The 20,884-nt window shown below is 32.5% G+C and overlaps 1 protein-coding gene across 1 annotated transcript; it reads left to right on the forward strand.

The window, feature by feature from the left end:
• Positions 1-5,085: 5,085 nt before the first annotated feature.
• On the forward strand, positions 5,086-16,339 carry LOC140043635 (poly(A)-specific ribonuclease PNLDC1-like). The gene is made up of 16 exons (XM_072088152.1): positions 5,086-5,192; positions 6,069-6,167; positions 8,468-8,593; positions 9,370-9,406; positions 9,636-9,711; positions 10,030-10,077; positions 11,398-11,480; positions 11,695-11,795; positions 12,844-12,923; positions 13,292-13,362; positions 13,684-13,744; positions 13,965-14,034; positions 14,611-14,696; positions 15,284-15,348; positions 15,910-15,977; positions 16,278-16,339. The coding sequence occupies exons 2-16, from the start codon at positions 6,089-6,091 to the stop codon at positions 16,337-16,339; spliced, it is 1,113 nt and encodes a 370-aa protein (XP_071944253.1). The 5' UTR covers positions 5,086-5,192; positions 6,069-6,088.
• Positions 16,340-20,884: the final 4,545 nt, after the last annotated feature.

A 20,884-nucleotide genomic window follows, 5' to 3' on the forward strand; every position in this document is an offset into this window, starting at 1 on the left:
CACTTTTTTCTGTAAAATTACGTCGTGTTCCTTACTGAACTGAACTGAACTTTTATTGTATCTCTTTTAAATCAGAGGCACAGTCTCAGTGAGATGTGCAACAAGTTTACAGTGAAAAATAATACATACACACTTAAATATAAATACAAAACATGAAATTAGACATAAGAACAAATTGTAATTAAATTAATTATTGATTGATTAACTTAACAATGACGACAGTTTGCGCCTCACTTCTTAATTACGTATGATACATTTCTAACACAAGAAATACGAGCAGAAATGACTGTTAGACTCAATAGCTGTTTGAAAGATTTTATCCCTGAGCGAACGCTGTACACGTAAACAATGTTTTTTTTATTGATACTTTGTATTCTTTGGAAATTGAGTACCGAATACGGTAGGTCAAAAGATGAATTTACACAAAATCGTAGGTTAACAATAGAATTACTTACGAACTAGGAATACTAATAATATGAAGAAGAATAAACAAATAATACAATTAACACAACATATAAACTTTTAAAATGAATAACATACAATGACATTAACTCTTAATGAAAACATGTACCAATTATCGCTAACTTTAGGCCTAACAAAACTATGTGATAAATTTGTAAATATATAAGAATTTGTAATAATTAATATCATCTTTTGATCATCTTTGTGCAATTATTATAGTAGTTTTAAGTTTAAATAAATTATAAAATAATTACTACTGTATAGGCCTTAATGTGTTTTTTCACATTATCATTTTCCTATGTAAGCTCTTCATTTCAACTATGAGTTGTATTTTGAGTCTTTTTATACCAACTAAATAAATAAAAACAAACGTGCATAACCCGTTCAGTCTTAGCCGGGTAGGTTGATAACCCACCTAACACCAAAGTTTGCGAGATTTTGACCCATGACCATCGGGATACATTTTTCTATGCCATGGCACAAACTTAAAAGGGTTCATAACAACCAAACGACCTCATTGGATGCAACGTATCAGTGTCCTCATTCACCAATCACACTAAGGTCCAGGGGTCCTTTTTATACCCTTTATCATTTAGCCAATATAGTCCTATTGAAGGATTTCTCTTCAATTTTTTTAGGACTGGAGAATTGTTAAAGTTCAAAGGGCAGAGTCTACCGTATCCTGGTGTGAATGGTGATTACGGCCACTGCACAATTACTTATTGTCAGTGAGTAACTTAGTAGTGTAAGTCTACAATATTGTATTATTATACTTTAAGTGCCAGTCAAGACACTTTTGTCATTACTTTCTTAAACATTCAAGAATAGTTTTAGAATATTAACTTATTTAAATTCAGTTAAACCCTATTAAGAGACACCTTCTGAACGTCCAACGATTGTCCCTTAATAGCAGTGGTACTCTTATTCAGGGGATAAAGCCAATCACCCAATCCCCTTAATATACCAAAAACAATAATAATGGATCTGGACTCAGGAATTTAAGAAAAATTGAGAATGTAACAGCCAGCATATTAACCAGTGGAAATTGGCCTACAAAGACAGATAGAATATCAAAAGTATTTAAATTTTCATAGATATATGAGATACCGATAAGTACTGTAATATTAAAGTTTGTTTATTTTATAGCTGTGAAATATTTTGTTAAAATTTGCGGAAAGACAATAACCCCAAACAAAGCCAATCAACAAAGTCTATAGACACAACACAAGCAAGTTGACCAATGACAACCAAGAGTTCGAATAATCTATTAGCCGTGATTGGTCAAATCACTTACGTTGCTCTTCTTACGTGTCCTTTTTTTGCGTCTTTAGTTGGAATCAAGCATTGTACTTAATAACAGATTCAGGTCAATGCTTATTCACAAGAGATTGTATATAGTGATTTATAACAGATATTAAAACAGAGATAAATGCCCAGATTCCAAAAAATAAACAAACATTTCTGAATCCAAACATTCCCATTAAAATCGGTGATAAAATTGACGTTGTAAGAGCACAAATGTCTTCAGATAGAGAGATGAGCGCCTGCACCCGGCTAAACACATGACGATACTTTTCTCGACCTCTTTCCGATAAAATCACAAACATCCAATATCGGATCATTGAAAAAAGCAATTGTGAAATACCATAACAAGCTCCAACCATTGGTAGTGTTTCAGAAAACGGCAATAATATTGTTGATACGCCTATGGTTACAAAACATATTGATGTCCATAGGAATTGGTTCGTTTTGATATTATACGCAATTGCTATTCCGACTGTTTGTAGAATGTATGCAGGGGCATACACAAGAGGGGTCCAGGATGAGTGAAATTTATCATTTAACCATAAAGCAATTACAGGCATAAGTGCACTTCTGGTTAAACTAGAACACGTGTATACGGACAATGCCGATGACATTGAGATATTGATTATGGGTAAAAAACTTTTAATAAGTTGATTATGTTCTTTTTCATGTTTTGTAGTTGGTTCCATTTCCAATCCTTCGTCTATCGATTGATATTCACATTTTATAATAGGTTCGTTAATAACAACTTGAACTTGATCAGTTTCATGTACGCATAGTAAATATAATACTATATTGATGAAAACTAGCGTTGTTATTGGTAAAAATGTCCACGTTTGGCCCAGTTCGTTATACACAAAACCAGCATAACTAGGCCCTAACAATTTAACACTGTATAGTATCTGAAGAATTGCAATGCACTGCATTCGAACTGTGGAATCTGCAAAAGGGCTCAATATAGAAGAAATACCTGATACTGTCAAACAACAAAGCGATATTCCTAAAAAGATATCACCGATAATATACCATGATAATTCTCTCGAGAAAGCAAAAATTAAAGTCTGCATGAAAAGCGACAACATACCAACAAACAGTGGTTTCTCGGCGCCGAAAACATCAGTTATGTACGCAAGTGCCGGAGTTAAAGACATAGATACAATTGTCGGTGTTGCAAAAAGAAGTGCCGTGCTTTCAGTTGTTTCAATTGTGAGCTGATGACCCAGCGTGGTATTTTGAACGTAATAGATTCCATGAACTGAAAGATGTAACATTTCAGGTACGATCGGTACTATAGCCGACATCACAGCAAACTGAGTAGCAATAGCTAGAAATATGAACATTACTTTCAAATAAAGTAACTTAAATTTCATTCGTTTATTACTGATCGCGTCCACCATGATAAACATGCCAATCGACCGATATCTGACAAGCTTACTGTAAGATCAGTCGTCATTGTTAGTACGTCACTTTCACTTTATTTAGTCAGTGTAAACGAAAATACAATGAATCGGTTACATTGTATTCACACGTTAAATCTTTAATTCTGTAATCACAAAAGGTTATATAGTTTGCCAAAAAGATGGGGGATTTCGTTAATAATATGCATATGCGCAATACGTAACACACGACGACGCTCAGAAAAGAATCTCTATAACAACCAAAATCCAGTAAAACTTAGGCCTAATGTCATTGTACTCAGTAGTCTCTGTTTTGGGCTAAGGTAATAAGAAAATAGCAGTGGATGGATGGGCTGGTTTCTGAGAATCATGCATTAAGGGTTCAAAAGTTTAAAAAATTAGCAATGGGCCTATGATTTTTTTTTTTATCGCAATAAGATTCGATACAGAAAACAAGTCCCAAGGCTACTTACCTGAAATAGGATTTCACTTGTATTTCATAATTATGATATTAATATTCATGATTTTCACTCCTAAAAAAATCGCATTTGTCTTATGTATGTTGATGGAAATTCGATAAAGATAAAATTAAAATTATAGAGGCCGGTGTGGGTGTAATTATTCGACTTGTATTATTATTTATTATAGAGTAGAACTACTTGTTTTCTTGACCTCATAAGTGTATAACCAAGGTGATGCTGAGCTCCGGAGATCAAAGGGTTTGTATGTGGCCTACGCCTCTTAAACAGACACCGCGCGCCGCGGATGATGTACATAGTAGGTTTACTACTGTGGTATTTTTCGCATCCATACTAAGTTCAAAGGAACTTTACAAGTTTCTATATATTGGCGTACGAATCTTCCTAAATCTGGCATCAAATTAACATTTCAAATGATCAAAAATACGGATAACCTCCGAGCCATTTTCAACCAAAATTCATTACATCAATTGAAAATGAGTGTTTTTTGAATGAAATAAACCTGCGCCGCGTTTTAGCAAAATTTAAAGAAGTTTTCGTGGGTCCTACTAAACACCACTCGCAACCACGTCCTAGCACTCGCTACAACGCGCGCAACCACTCGCAACCGAAATTCATATTAATTAAAGTACATTTGGCTTATTTATTGTCTTATTATCAATAAAAACTTATTTTTATACATATAAACGTCAAATTAGTCATAAAACTACGGAAAACAATCGTCAATCAACGCGTCAACTCACGCAAGAAATAACAACTCAGAATATAGAAGGTGCCAGCCATTAATTATTCCAATGTTTTTCATAACGTTTATGTAATTCAACCATTATGTAATAATGACATAACGAAAATACAAGGATTTTTTTTCTCTTTCGGATCCGAATAGATTAAATTTAATATATATTAAAATAGTATAAGGTCTTCATGAAATATATTCAAATCAAATCAAATCAACTTTTGTTTTGGTTTGGATAGCCTATATGTCCATAATAATACAAATTGGCATCATTTAATTAATTATTATCATTAATTAAATTATATTATTATGATAGGCCAAACAAGTATTAAAATAGGTATTTAACTTTCCAATATTAATTTTTATATAAACATTCACAGTGGAATAGTCCCATTTAATTGTTGACGCATTCAACAATTGAAGCACAACAACGGTTGCGAGTGGTTGCGCGTTAAAGCGAGTGGTAGGACGTGGTTGCGAGTGGTGTTTAGTAGGACCCATTTTCGTAGGCTACACAAATATACGCTGACGTACGGACGGCGGATATCCGTCGTATGAACATGCACAGAGCCATATATAATTTATATATAATTATATATAGCTCTGATTTAACACAAAATACAGCGCCACCAACGACTTTGGTGAGAGCTGGAAAAACAACACCACCAACGACTTTGGTGAGAGCTGGAAAAACAACATGTGTACTACTGTGTGTGTGTAGTATGCGCGCAGTGTTTAAATTGCCACAAACACTTCATAAATCCATGATATACGAACGCATTATACGTTATATACCCTTTAAAAATATATATAGTAAGTGTAAGTAAGGATCCAGTAAGTAATTTAATCAAAGGAAAGCCTAGCTAACTATATAAAGATTGGATTCAGCTCGGCCCTACTAGATGAGGCCTGATGGGCTAGGGTTGGCCTAGTAGAGAAGTAGTAGTAGCTAGGCGCTAGCCTCTACTAGAGAACCAGTCTGTTAAGTTAAGCCTACCTAGGCCCTAGAGACTAGACCCCAGGCCTTATTAATGCTGAGTCAACCAGATTTTAATGGTAAGGCCTATGATTTTGAAAATGGAATTTGAAAATTTTGAAATAAACATTGTAAACGCCAACAAGGGACAAGTTCAATACGTCTCTTTTTTCAAGAAACGGAAACTTCAATAATCAAGCAATGCTGCTGTGCAGGGAAATGTAACTAAAAGAAATAACTAAACAGGATTTTAAGACAGCATGTTAATTAAAAAATCGTAATTCCTGCAAACAAAAATTACTGTAAAATGTTCTTTTATAATAGAAAGGTTGTGTTGATTGGCTAAAATCCAATGGAAAAAAAGATACAGTGTTAAACTTAAAGCATAGGCACACTGTTCACGCTGTTTTATCATGGTGCAGTTGCACCTGAACTTATACACTAAATTTAGGTAGTAAATTACAGTTTTTTTAAGTGATTTTTTTTAATTCACTTTTTGAAAAAGTGAATAAATATTATTCTACATTAAAGTGGTATATTTCAGGGACAATAATATATCCTTTCAGTTTCTTTTGAAAGGCTATAAGGTTACATAAGACCAATAATTCATTTTATAAGTCTGCAAAATTGTCAAAAACATAATAAATATGTCTGGCTTTTAGAAACACTACAAAAGAATATACCTTGACCTCTGATTCGTCGTTTTTATGTAGATTTGTGAATATTCAATACAATGTGTGAGGTGTTGAAGTCTAATTTTGATGAAATTTATCCAGAAATTGAGGATGCAATCAAAGAAAGTTCATTTATAGGTAAAGTATGATAATCTATTAATTTTTGTAATTAATAAGTATTTATTTTTTGTTACCATTTTAATGACTCGAGGGTGATCCATCCAGCAATTGCTGATCATTAGGGACCTTCAGAGGTTCACAAGACAAACATATACACAAGATGCTCTACATAAACAAAGTTCTATTGCAAGTCTTTGGGAGTGGAGTTGTAATTTTGTCCTTAGAAAAAATCCAGACATGTGACAGGACTTGAACCCAGGACCCTTCGAGTGGTAGCCAAGCATCATAACCACCAAGCCACAAGTCTCACTAATTTTATGTTTGTTCGCTATCAAATCACTGAAAAAAATTATTATTTATCCCATAATTCAGAAATGATAATTAATATGTATAATATAACGCCATTTAACCAGTTTTCACTTTACAATATAAGCTGCAACAAAAAATATAGAGCTATTTGATTAAGCGTTCTTATCTTGATTAAACTAACTGTATCATCTTGAATGTTTAATGACCTTGCACATTGCATTTTGGGTAATCTTAATGTTTTTCTCGTTTTTATAAATCTATTGTGCAAAGTATATAATGACTTTTTGTTTGGAGTGTTTTTACAATCCCTTCAGAGAAAGCTTTCATAGAATCACTAACCAAGACAGTAAAAGATTATAGGCAATCAAGTCCACACCATTGGATTGTTTAAAAAACGACCTTATTTTAAATAAGATTAGAATTTTCATGAGGGATAAAGCTCGTCCTCTTTCCAATACTTTCTTTCTGTGTTAGTCCTCAAAGCTGCATGAGAAAAATAAATACTGAGCGCTATAATAAATCATTTATTCCTACTGCAGTTGGATCCTACAATGGTACTCTAAGAAGATAGTGGTTTTGTTAAAATTTGTTAGATTTTTACTATTGTTGTGCTTTTTAAACGTTTTATGAATCTTTGTATACCACAACCAAATAAAATTTGGGGTTTGGGATAATAAAGTTTTATTGAATTGTGATTACTGGGTCAACTAAACATTCTTCACACTTGTAAATAATGACTTAGTTCCGCTCATGCATGCCTCAGAAGATTTTTTAATACAATGGGATTAAAAGAAATCAAGCTAGTCCTAGTCATTATCCCAGATTGACTTAAACTAATTCAATGCACCTACTTCTTCATAATTATGTACAATAGAGGAATATATGGGGAACAGGGATGATGTCACTAAAATCTGGCTATAAAGGTTTTGGTAGAAAGACGGATCTCTCTATCTTTTTTGTGTGTTGTAATAATAATAATAGTCCATTCTTATAGTACATATAAGCAAGCTCTCAATTCGCTGTACATAAATTAAAATAGGTAGGATTAAAAAAAAAAGTAGAACAAATGTGTAAAAACCATAAATAAATAGCCTCTTACAATCCTAATGTATTGCTTATTCTGAAGACATTAAATTAAATGCTTAAAAAAAAAAGCTGGTTGGCATGAAATCGCTGACTTTTTATTTAAAAAATGGAATATTAAAATACACAAGTACTTTTATAAGTAAAATTTGCAAATTTTTTATGCTGAGGAATTTCTGAAAATCACAATTCAGGCATGATTGGCCAGATATAACAATGTATATTTCATTTGACTAATTTTGACAAGATAAATAGTACTGTAGAAACAGTGTGTCAATGACAAAAGAGGTCAACAAAAGTTGTCGCTAATTAAGCATGTCATTCCAACAAAAAAATAATACAACAGAAAGAAAACTACTAATAAAGTATTTAAACAAATTATTTTACCTTTTTCATATACATGATTAACGTTTATAATGCTGCCCTTTCGACCCATACCTTCTAACTCCCCAATGTCTCTAATTCCCCATAAGCCTTGTCTACACTATCAAACTTTATGAGTCAAGAAAATGTGATGTCCCCATATATGGCAGTGCTATGCTTGAATATGGTAGTGCTATGCTTAAATATGATAGTGATATGCTTAAATATGGTAGTGATATGACATCATCATGTCCAACCATATACTGTATGGGCACATCACATTTTCTGGAGACATAAAGTTTGATAGTGTAGGCAGAGCTTTAGCAAGCAAATAGTTTTCTTTGTACTAAACCTGAAGCCTGTGTTGTCAGAATTTTGGTTAAATGTAACCATTAAAAAAAAAAAAAGATTCTGCTTATAAAAAAGAAAAAATATATTATATATATTATAAGCAAAATCTTTATTTTTTTTTTTTTTTATGGAAGTGAATAACTTTTATTATAAAGTCATTTTTTATTTGTCATGCTTTGGGGACAATAAAAAAAAGTATGTTCTATTTTTAGCAATTGATTTAGAATTCACCGGTTTGCACATTCAAGATAGTTGTAATAACATGATGTTTGATGGAGGAGCTGAACGGTACCTAAAACTGAAAAAGAATTGTCAGAGTTTTACAATAAGTCAGATAGGTATGCTATTGGTACATCTATTTACAGTAGAACCTTCATTTTACGTACGGTACGGGACCAAAAGGCGTACGTAAAACATAGGATTTGTCAAATCTAGGTTGACCTTAAATTGACTCCAAGATACGTAGGTCGTAGCTAAAAAGGCCGTCGTGTTTACCTACTTTACTCACGCAGTGGTCACTAGCATATCCTAGACAAAACCTAGCTAGATGTGAGGCCTAGCTGTGAGGCATAACTAGAAAAGTATATGCAGGCTGTGCGATGTTTAAATAAAGTATTATAAATAAAAAATCAATGTTCTTGTATTTTCTATCAATAAAAACAGTCGCTGCTGTAGGGGTAATGCATGTGTGTGTGACTTGTCTCACAGCTCAGGCACAGCCTTGGCTTTGTGGTTTGTTGTTAAATTGCGCCCTCAATGTAAGAAAATAACACTATTTACTAAAAATGATGAAGTCATCGGTCATTTTCTGCATATGTAAAATCCAGGCAACGTAAAATCAGGGTACGTAAAACTACTGTATTAATAGGTAGAAAGTGTGTTTTAGTCCCTCAATAAAAAGTTAAGTTAAGCATACTAATATCACAACTTCTTTTACCTTCGCCACTAATCAGCTTCAGAATTACCTCTTCTTCTAGATCTCCAACTTCCTTCTTCCTAAAGCCACCTGAACACACCCTGTTTGACCTCATCCTGTTTGACCTCACCCTGTTTGACCTCTACACCATGCCGGCAAATTCACACAAATACATTTCTATTTAATTTCTATTTTCAGGTTTGGCAGCTTTTACTCACAATCCAACTAATAATTGGTGAGGAATATTTGTTAATGCTTTATATTTTGTTTAATTAGGGTTCTTTATAGAAAAGACGTAAAGAAAGAAAAGAATTCAGTAAAAATTGTTTTATTTATTTTATTTTATTTCATCAAATTAAGTTATGTGAACAATTTACATTATGCTTTAAATCTATATATTTTTAAAATCAAATACAGAATAAACACAATGTGTATCTTATTATATCATATTTATTTTTGTTTAGTTACACTGCTCATGTCTTTAATGTGTACGTATTCCCACAAAGCTGTACAACCATTGATGAAAGATTCTCCTGTCAGGTAAGTTTAATTAAATTACTGTAAACCTCCATTAATGGGACACATTTGGGACAAAACAAGTTCCCCCCCTTAACAGGGGTGTTCAGTGAATATGGTTAGACATAGTGTTAAAAACCATACATAAAGTTGTCTTAATCAGAGTGTCCATTTAATGAGTGTGTCCCTTTAATATTGTTGTTCCTATAATGTTGGTGTCCCTTTAATAATCTACTGTACTAGAAATAGTAATTTGTAGGTTACATTGTATTTTTATACAGATTTTAATTTAAAAAAATATAGTATGTCGAAAGAAGTTATAAATATGTTTACTTTTTGCAGGCATCTTCACTGAAATTTCTCTGTCAATATGAATTTGATTTTAATAAGGTATAGAATATTTACATTAAAATGCAGTCAATTCTATTATTTTGGAAATATTCTTTTTTTCAAACCAACAATTACTATTAGTCAACTAACCTTCTTGACAGTTTCGCTGTCCTGATCGGACAGCTTCTTCAGAAATAATGACGATCTGTCATCAAACAGATTGACCTCTAGAGGGCCTATTCTGTTTAATGATAGGGTCATACACGTGACTGAGTTGGTGGGTGCCCTCGTCTCTGTTGATGATTTGGTTTCCTCGTCTGCGGATCCAGATGGCTTCTCTGATGCGTCGGTTGTTTGTATCTAGTTCCCTCTCGATGATTTTAGGTTGTGTCCAGTCTATGATGTGGTTTAACTGGACGGCATGATCTGCTATAGCTGATTTGCTCAGTTCCTTTTCTGATTCTCGATGTGATTGACGAGTGAAGTTCCTTCTCTGTTGGGTTACCTTTTCTGTTTCTTTTCTATGTTCTTTTAATCTTGTGCCAAAACAACGACTCGTTTCTCCAATGTAGGTGTGATCACAATTAGCACATGGAATTTCGTAGACCACCAACTCAGTCACATGTATGACCCTGTCATTAAACAGAATAGGCCCTATAGAGGTCAATCTGTTTGATGATAGATCGTCATTATTTCTGAAGTAGCAGTCCGATCAGGACAGCGAAACTGTTAAGAAGGTTAGTTTACTAATTGTTGGTTTGAAAAAAAAGAATATTTCCAAAATAACTTATATCTACAAACCAGATGAACATTTTCAATCAGTCAATTCTATTATTTAAAAAAAGGAGGTGCGGGGAGAGGGAGTGGTTTTCCAGAAAGGCTAGTGGAGAAATTGTATTATTATGAAGTAAATATAATATTTTGGATCACAAAAATTTGTAGCAATTGTACAAATGCAGTAGAGTTTAGAATAGAACCCGGGAGACCCCTTAATAGGAGCGCTGCGTCAACTAATAGGTTGACTGTAGTGTAGTTGTAGGGTAAATGAGCAACAGAGTATTATTGTTGAATAGAGGGTGCTTTTTCAATTCTCTACACAATATTCTGTGATTACTAGTAGCTTAGACCAGGTAAGAATGAACCCTGCCTAGACTTTTCATGTTGTAGAGAGGTTGTTGGGGAGGGAAGTATGGATGTTCTGAACAAAAGAGGCATAGCCAAAAAATGGGGTCGATAGACTAGGTCACCTCTCAGTCCTACCCAAGAATGTTTTAATAGAATAAGGCACACTCTGTACAGCACTCAAAACAAAGTAGTTATTGCTGTATTGAAACTTTTGATTTTGATGTGTTGTGTTAATATTGAAATTATATTTGTTAGTTTATTTACGAAGGAGTTCCATTTCTCACTCATGAGCAAGAAGAACGATTGTCGACATTGAGTAATCAAGATGAAGTCATTAGGTATTGACACATCTATTAAGTTATTACATTGATAATTTTGTTAATTGATTTAAAATGTTAAACAGAACTTATGCATTATTTGAAAGAATGTTTTATAATATAGTATATGAGAATGTTACATTTAAACGTGTGATGATGTTTTTAATGTATTCATTTTTGTAATGCTGTGGATTTAAATTATATTTATACGAGATTTAAAATCTTTTTTTTATAGTGACCTAAATGAATCCTACTTCGCTCCAATATTTACAAAGATATCAGATTGGTTGAGGCAGGCTGATAATGAGGATGAAATGACAATACCAACTAATAGAGGTTAATATAACATTTTAGAATTGAAATTTTGATTTTACTAAAATAGTTCAAATTAGCGAGATGCGCTCTATTAAATTCAATTAACTAGCACAATAGGCAAAAAACACCTATTTTAAAAATTTGTGTCGTCAGAACTCTCGTCAAGCAAAAATGATACATGAATTTATATCTGTAACTCGTCAACTTCCTTCCCAAGCTTCAGGACAATCACAAGGAGTCGAGGTGTGGATAACCAATTAAAGGGTGAAGGACATTAGAAACGATTGTTACATACTTCTAAGACTCTTAATAATAAATTTTCAGTTTCACATGATTAATATTAGCATTTAATTGCTACCTGGGTGGTTTACAGTTTCTCTTGCGATTGAAACTGTTTACAAATCATATAGATAATAAAGTATTTTATGGAAACCATTAATGATCCCACATCCTTAAGTATAATGTGAAATGTAAACAAACAAGTTGATTCTCTTTGAGGAAATGAAATGGGAGATTCCTCAAATTATGCAATGAACAGGTGATTCTACTAGTTTGAGGAAATATATAGAATATAGAAATCAAGTCCGGCAAATTAAGCAAAGTCCTGAATTATTGATATACTATAAGATGTAACTAATCTACTAAATAAAACAAATAATATTGTACTTTGTCTTGTCAAAATATAGCCTTTGATTTTCTTTTGGTCGATGTTTGGAATGGCTAAAGCCTAACCTTATATATACTATATACCTACCTATATATACACTAGATAAGTGTTTATTTTATGTATGATTTTCTTACACCATTTTCAATACCGGTTGGAGGCAATTTAGTCTGGCATATCTTACTGGAAAAAACCTGCCTCGAGGAACCTTTAATGACTCTTATTTGCTTTGTTTATTTTTACAGTAAATTATTGTTTAATGTAAACAAAATTGTCTTTTTTTTTCATACAACTGTGGCATGCTTGTCTGATTATATTACTATTATTTTTGATCATTGATTTTCATTTTGTTTATTTGATCTATTTTGCATGCTGCTTTGAATTGAATTAAATTTTGTTTTATAGGTGTTAGTGTTTTAATGCTACAGGCTAAAATTTGTTTCATGTTCAAAGAAGTATGGACAAAACTGTCAAGCAAAAATGAAGTAAGAAATAACATGCCTTCTCAATTGTTATAAAAACAAACATCAATTGATTGATTGATTGGATTTGATTTATTTATCATGTCAAAATTATTATACTGCAGTAACTACAGTTTTACTGCAGTAACAACATGATTTTAGTTTGTGAAGTTTATGATAAACAATGTGTATGTTTATCAAACAAAAGCTTGTCAATATTGTGCATAAACAGGTTTTTAAACAGTAAACAAAAGGTAGTTAACTGCAGTAGAATAATTTTCACATGTTCCCTTAGATTAACAAATGTTACTGTGTACATTCTTATCCATTTTTAAATATGTTTGTTATTATTTTGAATTTAATGATCTGATCTCTACTATTCATTTAAAAAGGTTGTTGTAATCAAAGTCAGCAGAGAAAAAAGAGAGGAATTTGAAGCTGAATCACCATCATGGAACGAAAGGTAAAAGAGAAAAATAAATTTTTTTTTTTTTTAAAGAATGATATTACATTGGAAATTTTGCTACTTCTTTAATGTGTCTGTACTTTTTCTTTATATTTCCTGTGTCTGTAATTTGATATTTTTATGGGCAACATAAATATGTTATTACATAGATAATGTTTGTGCTGTAAAGCTTGCTGAAGGTGAATAAGAAAATTAATTTAAAAGTAGGCTAATACAGCATATTAATTTAAAAGAAGAATATTATAGCATATTAATAATGTTCAATCTTATTTTATGCTGTTAGATGTGAATGAAATAAAATAAACAATTTTGTTGCAGAATTATAGAAAGTCTCGTTGGATTCTCAAAAGTGTTTAGACTTATCACAGACTCTAAAAAGGTAATGAACAATACAGTACCTCTATTTTGTTTTACCAATATCATATCAATCAATTATCGACATTTTTATTCCATAATCAATATAAAAACATATACAAATACAATACAAATAATATGATAATGGAATGGGATACAAAATAAGCACAAGTGCAAAAAAGAACAAACATTTATAATACTGTATAACAATAGGATTGTGAAAATACAATTTTGTTTCATTTTAGCCTGTAATTGGGCATAATATGTTGATGGATCTGCTACTTATGTACGACAAGTTTCACAATAAATTACCAAGTAAGTTGTAAACAATTAATTCTTCAATACTAATTATAATAATATCTAGGATTTATAAAGTGCCTCTAATGCACGACAAAGTGTGATAAATAACAAAGGAAGTTTACAAACAATTATTGATTTAAGCAGTGCAATGAAAGATGGTTTATTAGTGTTGTACATTTGCTTCTATGATATGAGGTTCTTGTATGTGCACCCTGTTTCACAAAAGAGGCCACTGCCTGACTTTATGATACATAGCAAAAACTATACAATCTTACTTACACAATACTAGAGTTTTCAGTGCATTAAACTGGTCTACAAACTGGAAGAAACGTATGCCTACTCATGAATGTCAAAATGTAAAGCTCTGTCTACACTATCAAACTTTTTGTGACAACAAAATGTTATGTGTTCGTATATGGACATGATGTCATATCACTACCATTATTTGGGCACATCACACGTTTTTTGTCAAACTAATTTGATAGTGTAGACAGAGCTTTAACGTAAATAAGGTCTATATGGCAAGTGTAACAAACATTAATATGCGAATCGTTTCTTATGATACCAAAAACTAAACTGTATTTTTTATAGAATCTTGGTCGGATTTCAAAATAGAACTGCATCGTATTTTACCAAATATTTATGATACTAAGCACTTAGCTAGCAAATGTAAAAAGGTATGTTTAATACAGCACATCCAATGAACTTGTATTTATTACTATTTTCTTAAGCTCTGTCTACACTATCAAACAAAAAAGTGTGATGTGCCCTAATATGATAGTGTTATGACCAAATATGGTAGTGATATGACATCATCATGTTCATATATGGACACATCACATTTTTGTCACATAAAGTTTGATAGTGTAGACAGAGCTTAAGATATAATGGAATTTAGAGTGGCTAAGTGAGTATAGACTGTCAGTGTGCAAACTTTACCTTCATGGACGCCCCAATTTGTGTCACCACTCCAACAAATTAAATGCACTACAAATGAGACCTTTCTTTTTTCATGATGCATCACTCTATATCATCTATTCAGCTGTATAGTCAAAAAGTCATTCTGTGCACGCTCATAATGACTTTTGGAATCAATAGGTGACGAATCAAGTGGGCACCACATTGGGACAACGTACCACATCACAATTTTTAACATGATTGGACTAAAAAATGTTTAATAGGTTATTGTTTTTATCACAGCATTATTTTGATTTTATATTGTGTTTATTAAATGAATCAATATTATGATATATTTTTTTATAAGCTTCTTGAAGATCATAACCTTGTCCATCAGACAAACATACAAGATCTATTTCAAATTCTTCAAAGGTAGGAAGACAAATGTATTTTCACTTTCAATCCAACTGTGTAAAACACCAATAACAGGCTCAATAAAAAAATATAAATCGGACAAAGAACAAAATGTGCAAAAAAGGTTCAAACGTTATTGTAATGACAATTATATTGATAATGATTTGATAGTGATGAGGGTAATAATGATAATGATAATAACAATAATGGTAATAAGTTTGTCCTATTAAATGAGTGAGTGAGTGAGTCAGTGGCCGAGCGGTTAAGACAGTGGAACCGTAATTACGTAGTCATAACATCGGCAAGGGTTCGAGGCTCACTCACTCCATGGTTCTGGTGGTAGAACAAGTCTTCTCAGATAAGGACTATAAACCGTAGGTCCAATGTACATCTAGCCCATGTGCACTTTGAAGAACCTAGTACATCTTTCGAGACGAGTAGAGGGTTACCCTGGTGTACTAGTACATCACAGCCACTGATCATAACTGGGTCCTCTGGGAGACCAGTCTTTGACTGAAGAGGTTACCCAGTATAAATAAAATATTTCAATTTCAATTCAAAGTTTTTTTTTATTTTAAGTGAGAAAGCAAGATTTGCAGCCTTTAATTCACCAACAATAGGTCTGGATTCAAGAGCCCACAGATATGGTATGTGCAGTCGTGGGAAAGTATGCCATTCTATATAAGATACAATAAAACCACTTCTTTTGGACGCCCTTATTAAGAGTACACAAATAGATATTGATAATAATAAACTTATTTATTTATTATCATCTTTAATGGTGGCCTATTCAGTTCCAATAATATTTATTAGGATGCTATTTATAACCACAGAGAACTAATTTTATTTCTAAATGTAGAATGTTAAATATTGTTAAGATTTTTATAATTCAAAACCAATTTGAATATCATTTTTATGTGATAAAATTTATATTTCGGCATTCACAGATGAGAAAGAATACAATCATGAAGCGGGCTATGATGCGTATATATGTGGATATGGTGAGTAGATTATTATTATTAATATTACCTAATTGTTTGTTGTTGCATACCTTTTCATGTATTATATATTTGTATTGTCGAAGCCCTCATGAGACAAGCTTCTAGTGAGTGCCCCAGTTTTTGAAACTGTATAAATTATTATTACATTTCAATGCCTTCATAAGATAGTATATTACTATTTTATTATTGTTATTATTTATTTATTTTTAAAATTTGTGTTAAGCTCTGTCTACACTATCAAACTTTATGTGAAAAAAAAAATGTGATGTGCCATATATAGACACGATGATGTCCTATCACTACCATATTTAGGCATATCACTATAATATTTGGGCACATCACATTTTTTTGTCTTGTCAAACTAGTTTGATAGGGTAGTTTGCATTAAAGCATCCACAATTGTCAAGTTATTATCCTGATTTTTTTTCTTTAAAGTATATTTATATATACAAACAAAGAAAAATGTATATTATTGTCCAAAAGTTTATAAAAATCTTCAGAATATCTGTATCTTAAATATGGGCTGAAAAATAAAATTGCATACCCTCTGCATTGGATTGTATTTCTAGTAAAAGTGCCAAGGCAAAATGTACACCATCAAGTGAAAAATATTACGATTGATTGATATTTAGTTTTTAAAATTAATGTACTAATGGTTAACTGTTACAAATAAACAGAAATGTCTCGCACAGAGAGAAATTCTTGTCTATTTTTTAAATAAAACATTCCTTTACAAATACAATGTAATAAAACACTAATTTAAAAAACGTATTTTATTAATGACAAAAATTAATCAAAAATAAAGAGGTATTCTTTTTATTAACAAAATTATGAGTTATATAAACTATAATTACGTTTTTGTTATTTATAATAAAACTACAGTGTTTTGAAATAATGCTTTTGTATAAGCATCTAATAATATGTATGTTGAATTGCATTTATGATTCAGCAATATTATAGTATTGTCAACAGGATACAAGAAAAAAACAAAATTGTTTGGAACATTCACTTTGTTATTTATAATACTGAATTGATCGTTTTTTTTTTTTACATTTTTTCCTAATACAACGTTTGTATCGTAGTCCCAGCTCAAGGGAGGATTCAGTAATTTTAGTTGCGTGCAACGCGACTCTACAGCTCACTATGTCGGTTGGTCGGTCGGTAAACACTAACTTGAGCATGCGACTGCAGCCGTATATATGACCTTGTTTGAACAGGGAAGTGCTAACACGTATAGTGTTTTAATAGTAAATAGTCTGCCAAGAATAGATATCACAAAGTATTTAATAATGTCATTTTAAATGACAAAATGGGGAGTATGTAACTCAATCGCTACACCTGGATCTGTTCCTACACCTGGATCTGTTCCTACACCTGGATCTGTCCCTACACCTGGATCTGTCCCTACACCTGGATCTGTTCCTACATCTGGATCTGTCCCTACCCCTGGATCTGTCCCTACCCCTGGATCTGTCCCTACACCTGGATCTGTCCCTACACCTGGATCTGTCCCTACACCTGGATCTGTCCCTACATCTGGATCTGTCCCTACACCTGGATCTGTCCCTACACCTGGATCTGTCCCTATCCCTGGATCTGTCCCTACCCCTGGATCTGTCCCTACCCCAGCTTGAATGAAAGAAGGTTTATGACTAAAAATATATATCTACCATGAATTGTTATGGCATGTTACTTGACCTTTAAATGTTAAGTTCACATATTTGAATCTTGGTATTTTTGTGGAATAAAGTCTGATGAGCTAAACACAACATAATTATGACGACATCATAAACTATTTCTGTATTTCTTGTAATAGTTACGTAAATAAGTTTACCAAAAACAAGTACAAAACAATTCTTCAGAACTGCTTGTATAACTTCCTGTATTCTTAATATTTGTCCTGCCCAGGTTATAAGTTTGCTTCACCTATTTGTGAGATCACAAAATGTGCTTATAATCAATTGCCAATCTCTATTTAGTCCCTCTAAAGCTTTGTCTACACTATGAAACTAGTTTTTATCATATATTGATTCAATTTTCTCTACTACTACATTTGCAAAGTGTAGTTGTTTTGGCCTTCTGAGCCTCCCATACTTTTTTGTACTTAATTAGTTTACTGTGTGTGCATCTTATTTACAATTGTTATTTTTTGTATTTAAAAGAAAAGACTGGTAGAGCAGCAAAATACATTTTTTTTTCGACCTAATATCTACTTTCAACCAATATCAAGCATGTATTCGCAACATTTGCACTTTAAGAGCAGGTCATTGTGGTTTCAACTTTAAAACAGCAAGAGAAATATAAACACAGCACTCCTAAATTGTTGTTCACTTCCCTATAATAAAGGAGTGTTATCATTATTATTATTATTTAATTATTTATAGATATCTCACCAAAGTCATTACATCATCAGTTCTCAGAAACTTTTTCAATTCAAAATCAGGATATTTGCATTTCGTTAAGGAATGAGCAATAATCTTTATAGATTTATAATGGTACAAAAATCCACAATTGTCAGGAAGTTCTTGGTCTGATACAGACTAGAGATTCTTGGGGAAAAAATAAATCAATTGTTCTCTTATAATATATCTTGACCTTTGTGAAAGGTTGGTTAATAGGCAGTTTCAATGATTTCAAAATTAGAGAGCTTTCGCTTTCCAACGACCTTTTACTTTGCAATGACCTTACTTCACGTTAACTCATTCTGCGTATACCGGGACATTAGGACGTCGCTTGATTCCAAAGTTTTGGAGGATTGTAGATCCAGACATGTACCCACGTCACAGTAATACGTATATCATAGGTTGTTCAATATCAAAAGCTTCCTATTGCTAGTTTTGAGGTCCTTAGTAAACGAAGCAATTTCAGTTTTGTCGGCAATTGTTTTTTTATTGTTTTTTAAGCTGTGAGAGATAATTTAGTCTCCATCATTGTATTTTAAGTACTTACTATAATTATAATCCAAATTAATAATTAATAATTTAGAGTAGTTTAATTAATAGAAAGGTTTTTGATTTATCTCAAAGTAACTAGTAATTAAGTTATTAATTTTCTTGCCATTAAAAAGGCATTGCAACAATTTAGAGCTGTATGCTGACTTTTAGTATTAAAAGGAAATTCAGGAAACATTTTATCCAGGGATTTTGTTGTGCAGGGATGTTGTTGCGCAGGGAATTGTTGTCCAGGGATGTTGTTGCCTAGGGAGATACTTGTTCAGGGATGTTGTTGTACAGGGAGGTAGTTGTGTAACCTTTGATTGTAATTAGTGGTAGTATAACACTAACAGTAGTCAATAAACAATCTTGACATCCAGCTCTTTAACCGTACTCCTCTATTGCGTTATTATACACCTTACATCGCCATGATGTATCTCACCTCTTCAACCCACGAGGTTCTCTCTATGAACGCCCTCTATAGCGTGACCTTAACTTCTGGGGTTACAGTTGTACAAGGGGATTGTTGTCCAGGGATGTTGTTGTACAGGGAGGTAGTTATACAGTGAGGTAGTTATACAGGGATGTTGTTGTCCAGGGATGTTGTTGTGCATGGAGTTTGTTGTCCAGGGATGTTGTCGTCCAGGGAGGTAGTTATACAGGGAGGTAGTTATACAGGGAGGTAGTTATACAGGGAGGTAGTTATACAGGGAGGTAGTTATAGAGGGATGTTGTTGCGCAGGGGATTGTTGTCCAGGGATGTTGTTGTACAGGGAGGTAGTTGTACAAGGGGATTGTTGTCCAGGGATGTTGTTGTCCAGGGATGTTGTTGTTCAGGGATGTTGTTGTACAGGGAGGTAGTTAACTTATACAGGGAGGTAGTTATACAGGGATGTTGTTGTACAGGGATGTTGTTGTGCAGGGATGTTGTTGTGCAGGGATGTTGTTGCACAGGGGATTGTTGTCCAGGGATGTTGTTGTCCAGGGAGATACTTGTCCAGGGATGTTGTTGTACAGGGAGGTTGTTGTACTGGGGGATTGTTTTCCATGATAGATAAATGTAACTAAAAATAAAATAACGATTTCAACAGTTTCATTCATTTTATTAACACTTCTAAAACTTAAAAAAATTAGAATTAAAAATTCATGTGTAATATTTAAATGTATAAACAATTTTCTTTTTGTTATATACATAAAGAGGTTGATACAATAGACAAAAATGTTAATATTACTTCAAATTATACAACTGTCAAACAATTCTATTCCACTTTTACCGATGTAGCATATAAAGCGTGCATACCAAAAGCACAAGATAAATGGGAAAACCAACTTCAAAATTGTTTTATTGACTGGAATCTATGTTGGAAAAACAAAGTTAAGAGTATGTTGCACATAAAAAGAGTGGCTTTCTTTAATTTTAAGTTGCTACATAAAATTTTACCAACTAGGTGTAAGCTAAAATTTGGAATTTGTCAAACAATAATTATTGTGAATATTGTAATGAGGAGGTTGAAAATGAAAAGCATATGTTATTTACATGCAAAGAAGTAAAACATTGCTGGGTAAAATGTTGCGCTATGCTGAAAACATGTTTTGCATTTACTCAGGAAGTTACATGGG

Source organism: Antedon mediterranea, chromosome 3, assembly GCF_964355755.1.
Source record: "Antedon mediterranea chromosome 3, ecAntMedi1.1, whole genome shotgun sequence".
NCBI lineage: Eukaryota > Metazoa > Echinodermata > Crinoidea > Comatulida > Antedonidae > Antedon > Antedon mediterranea.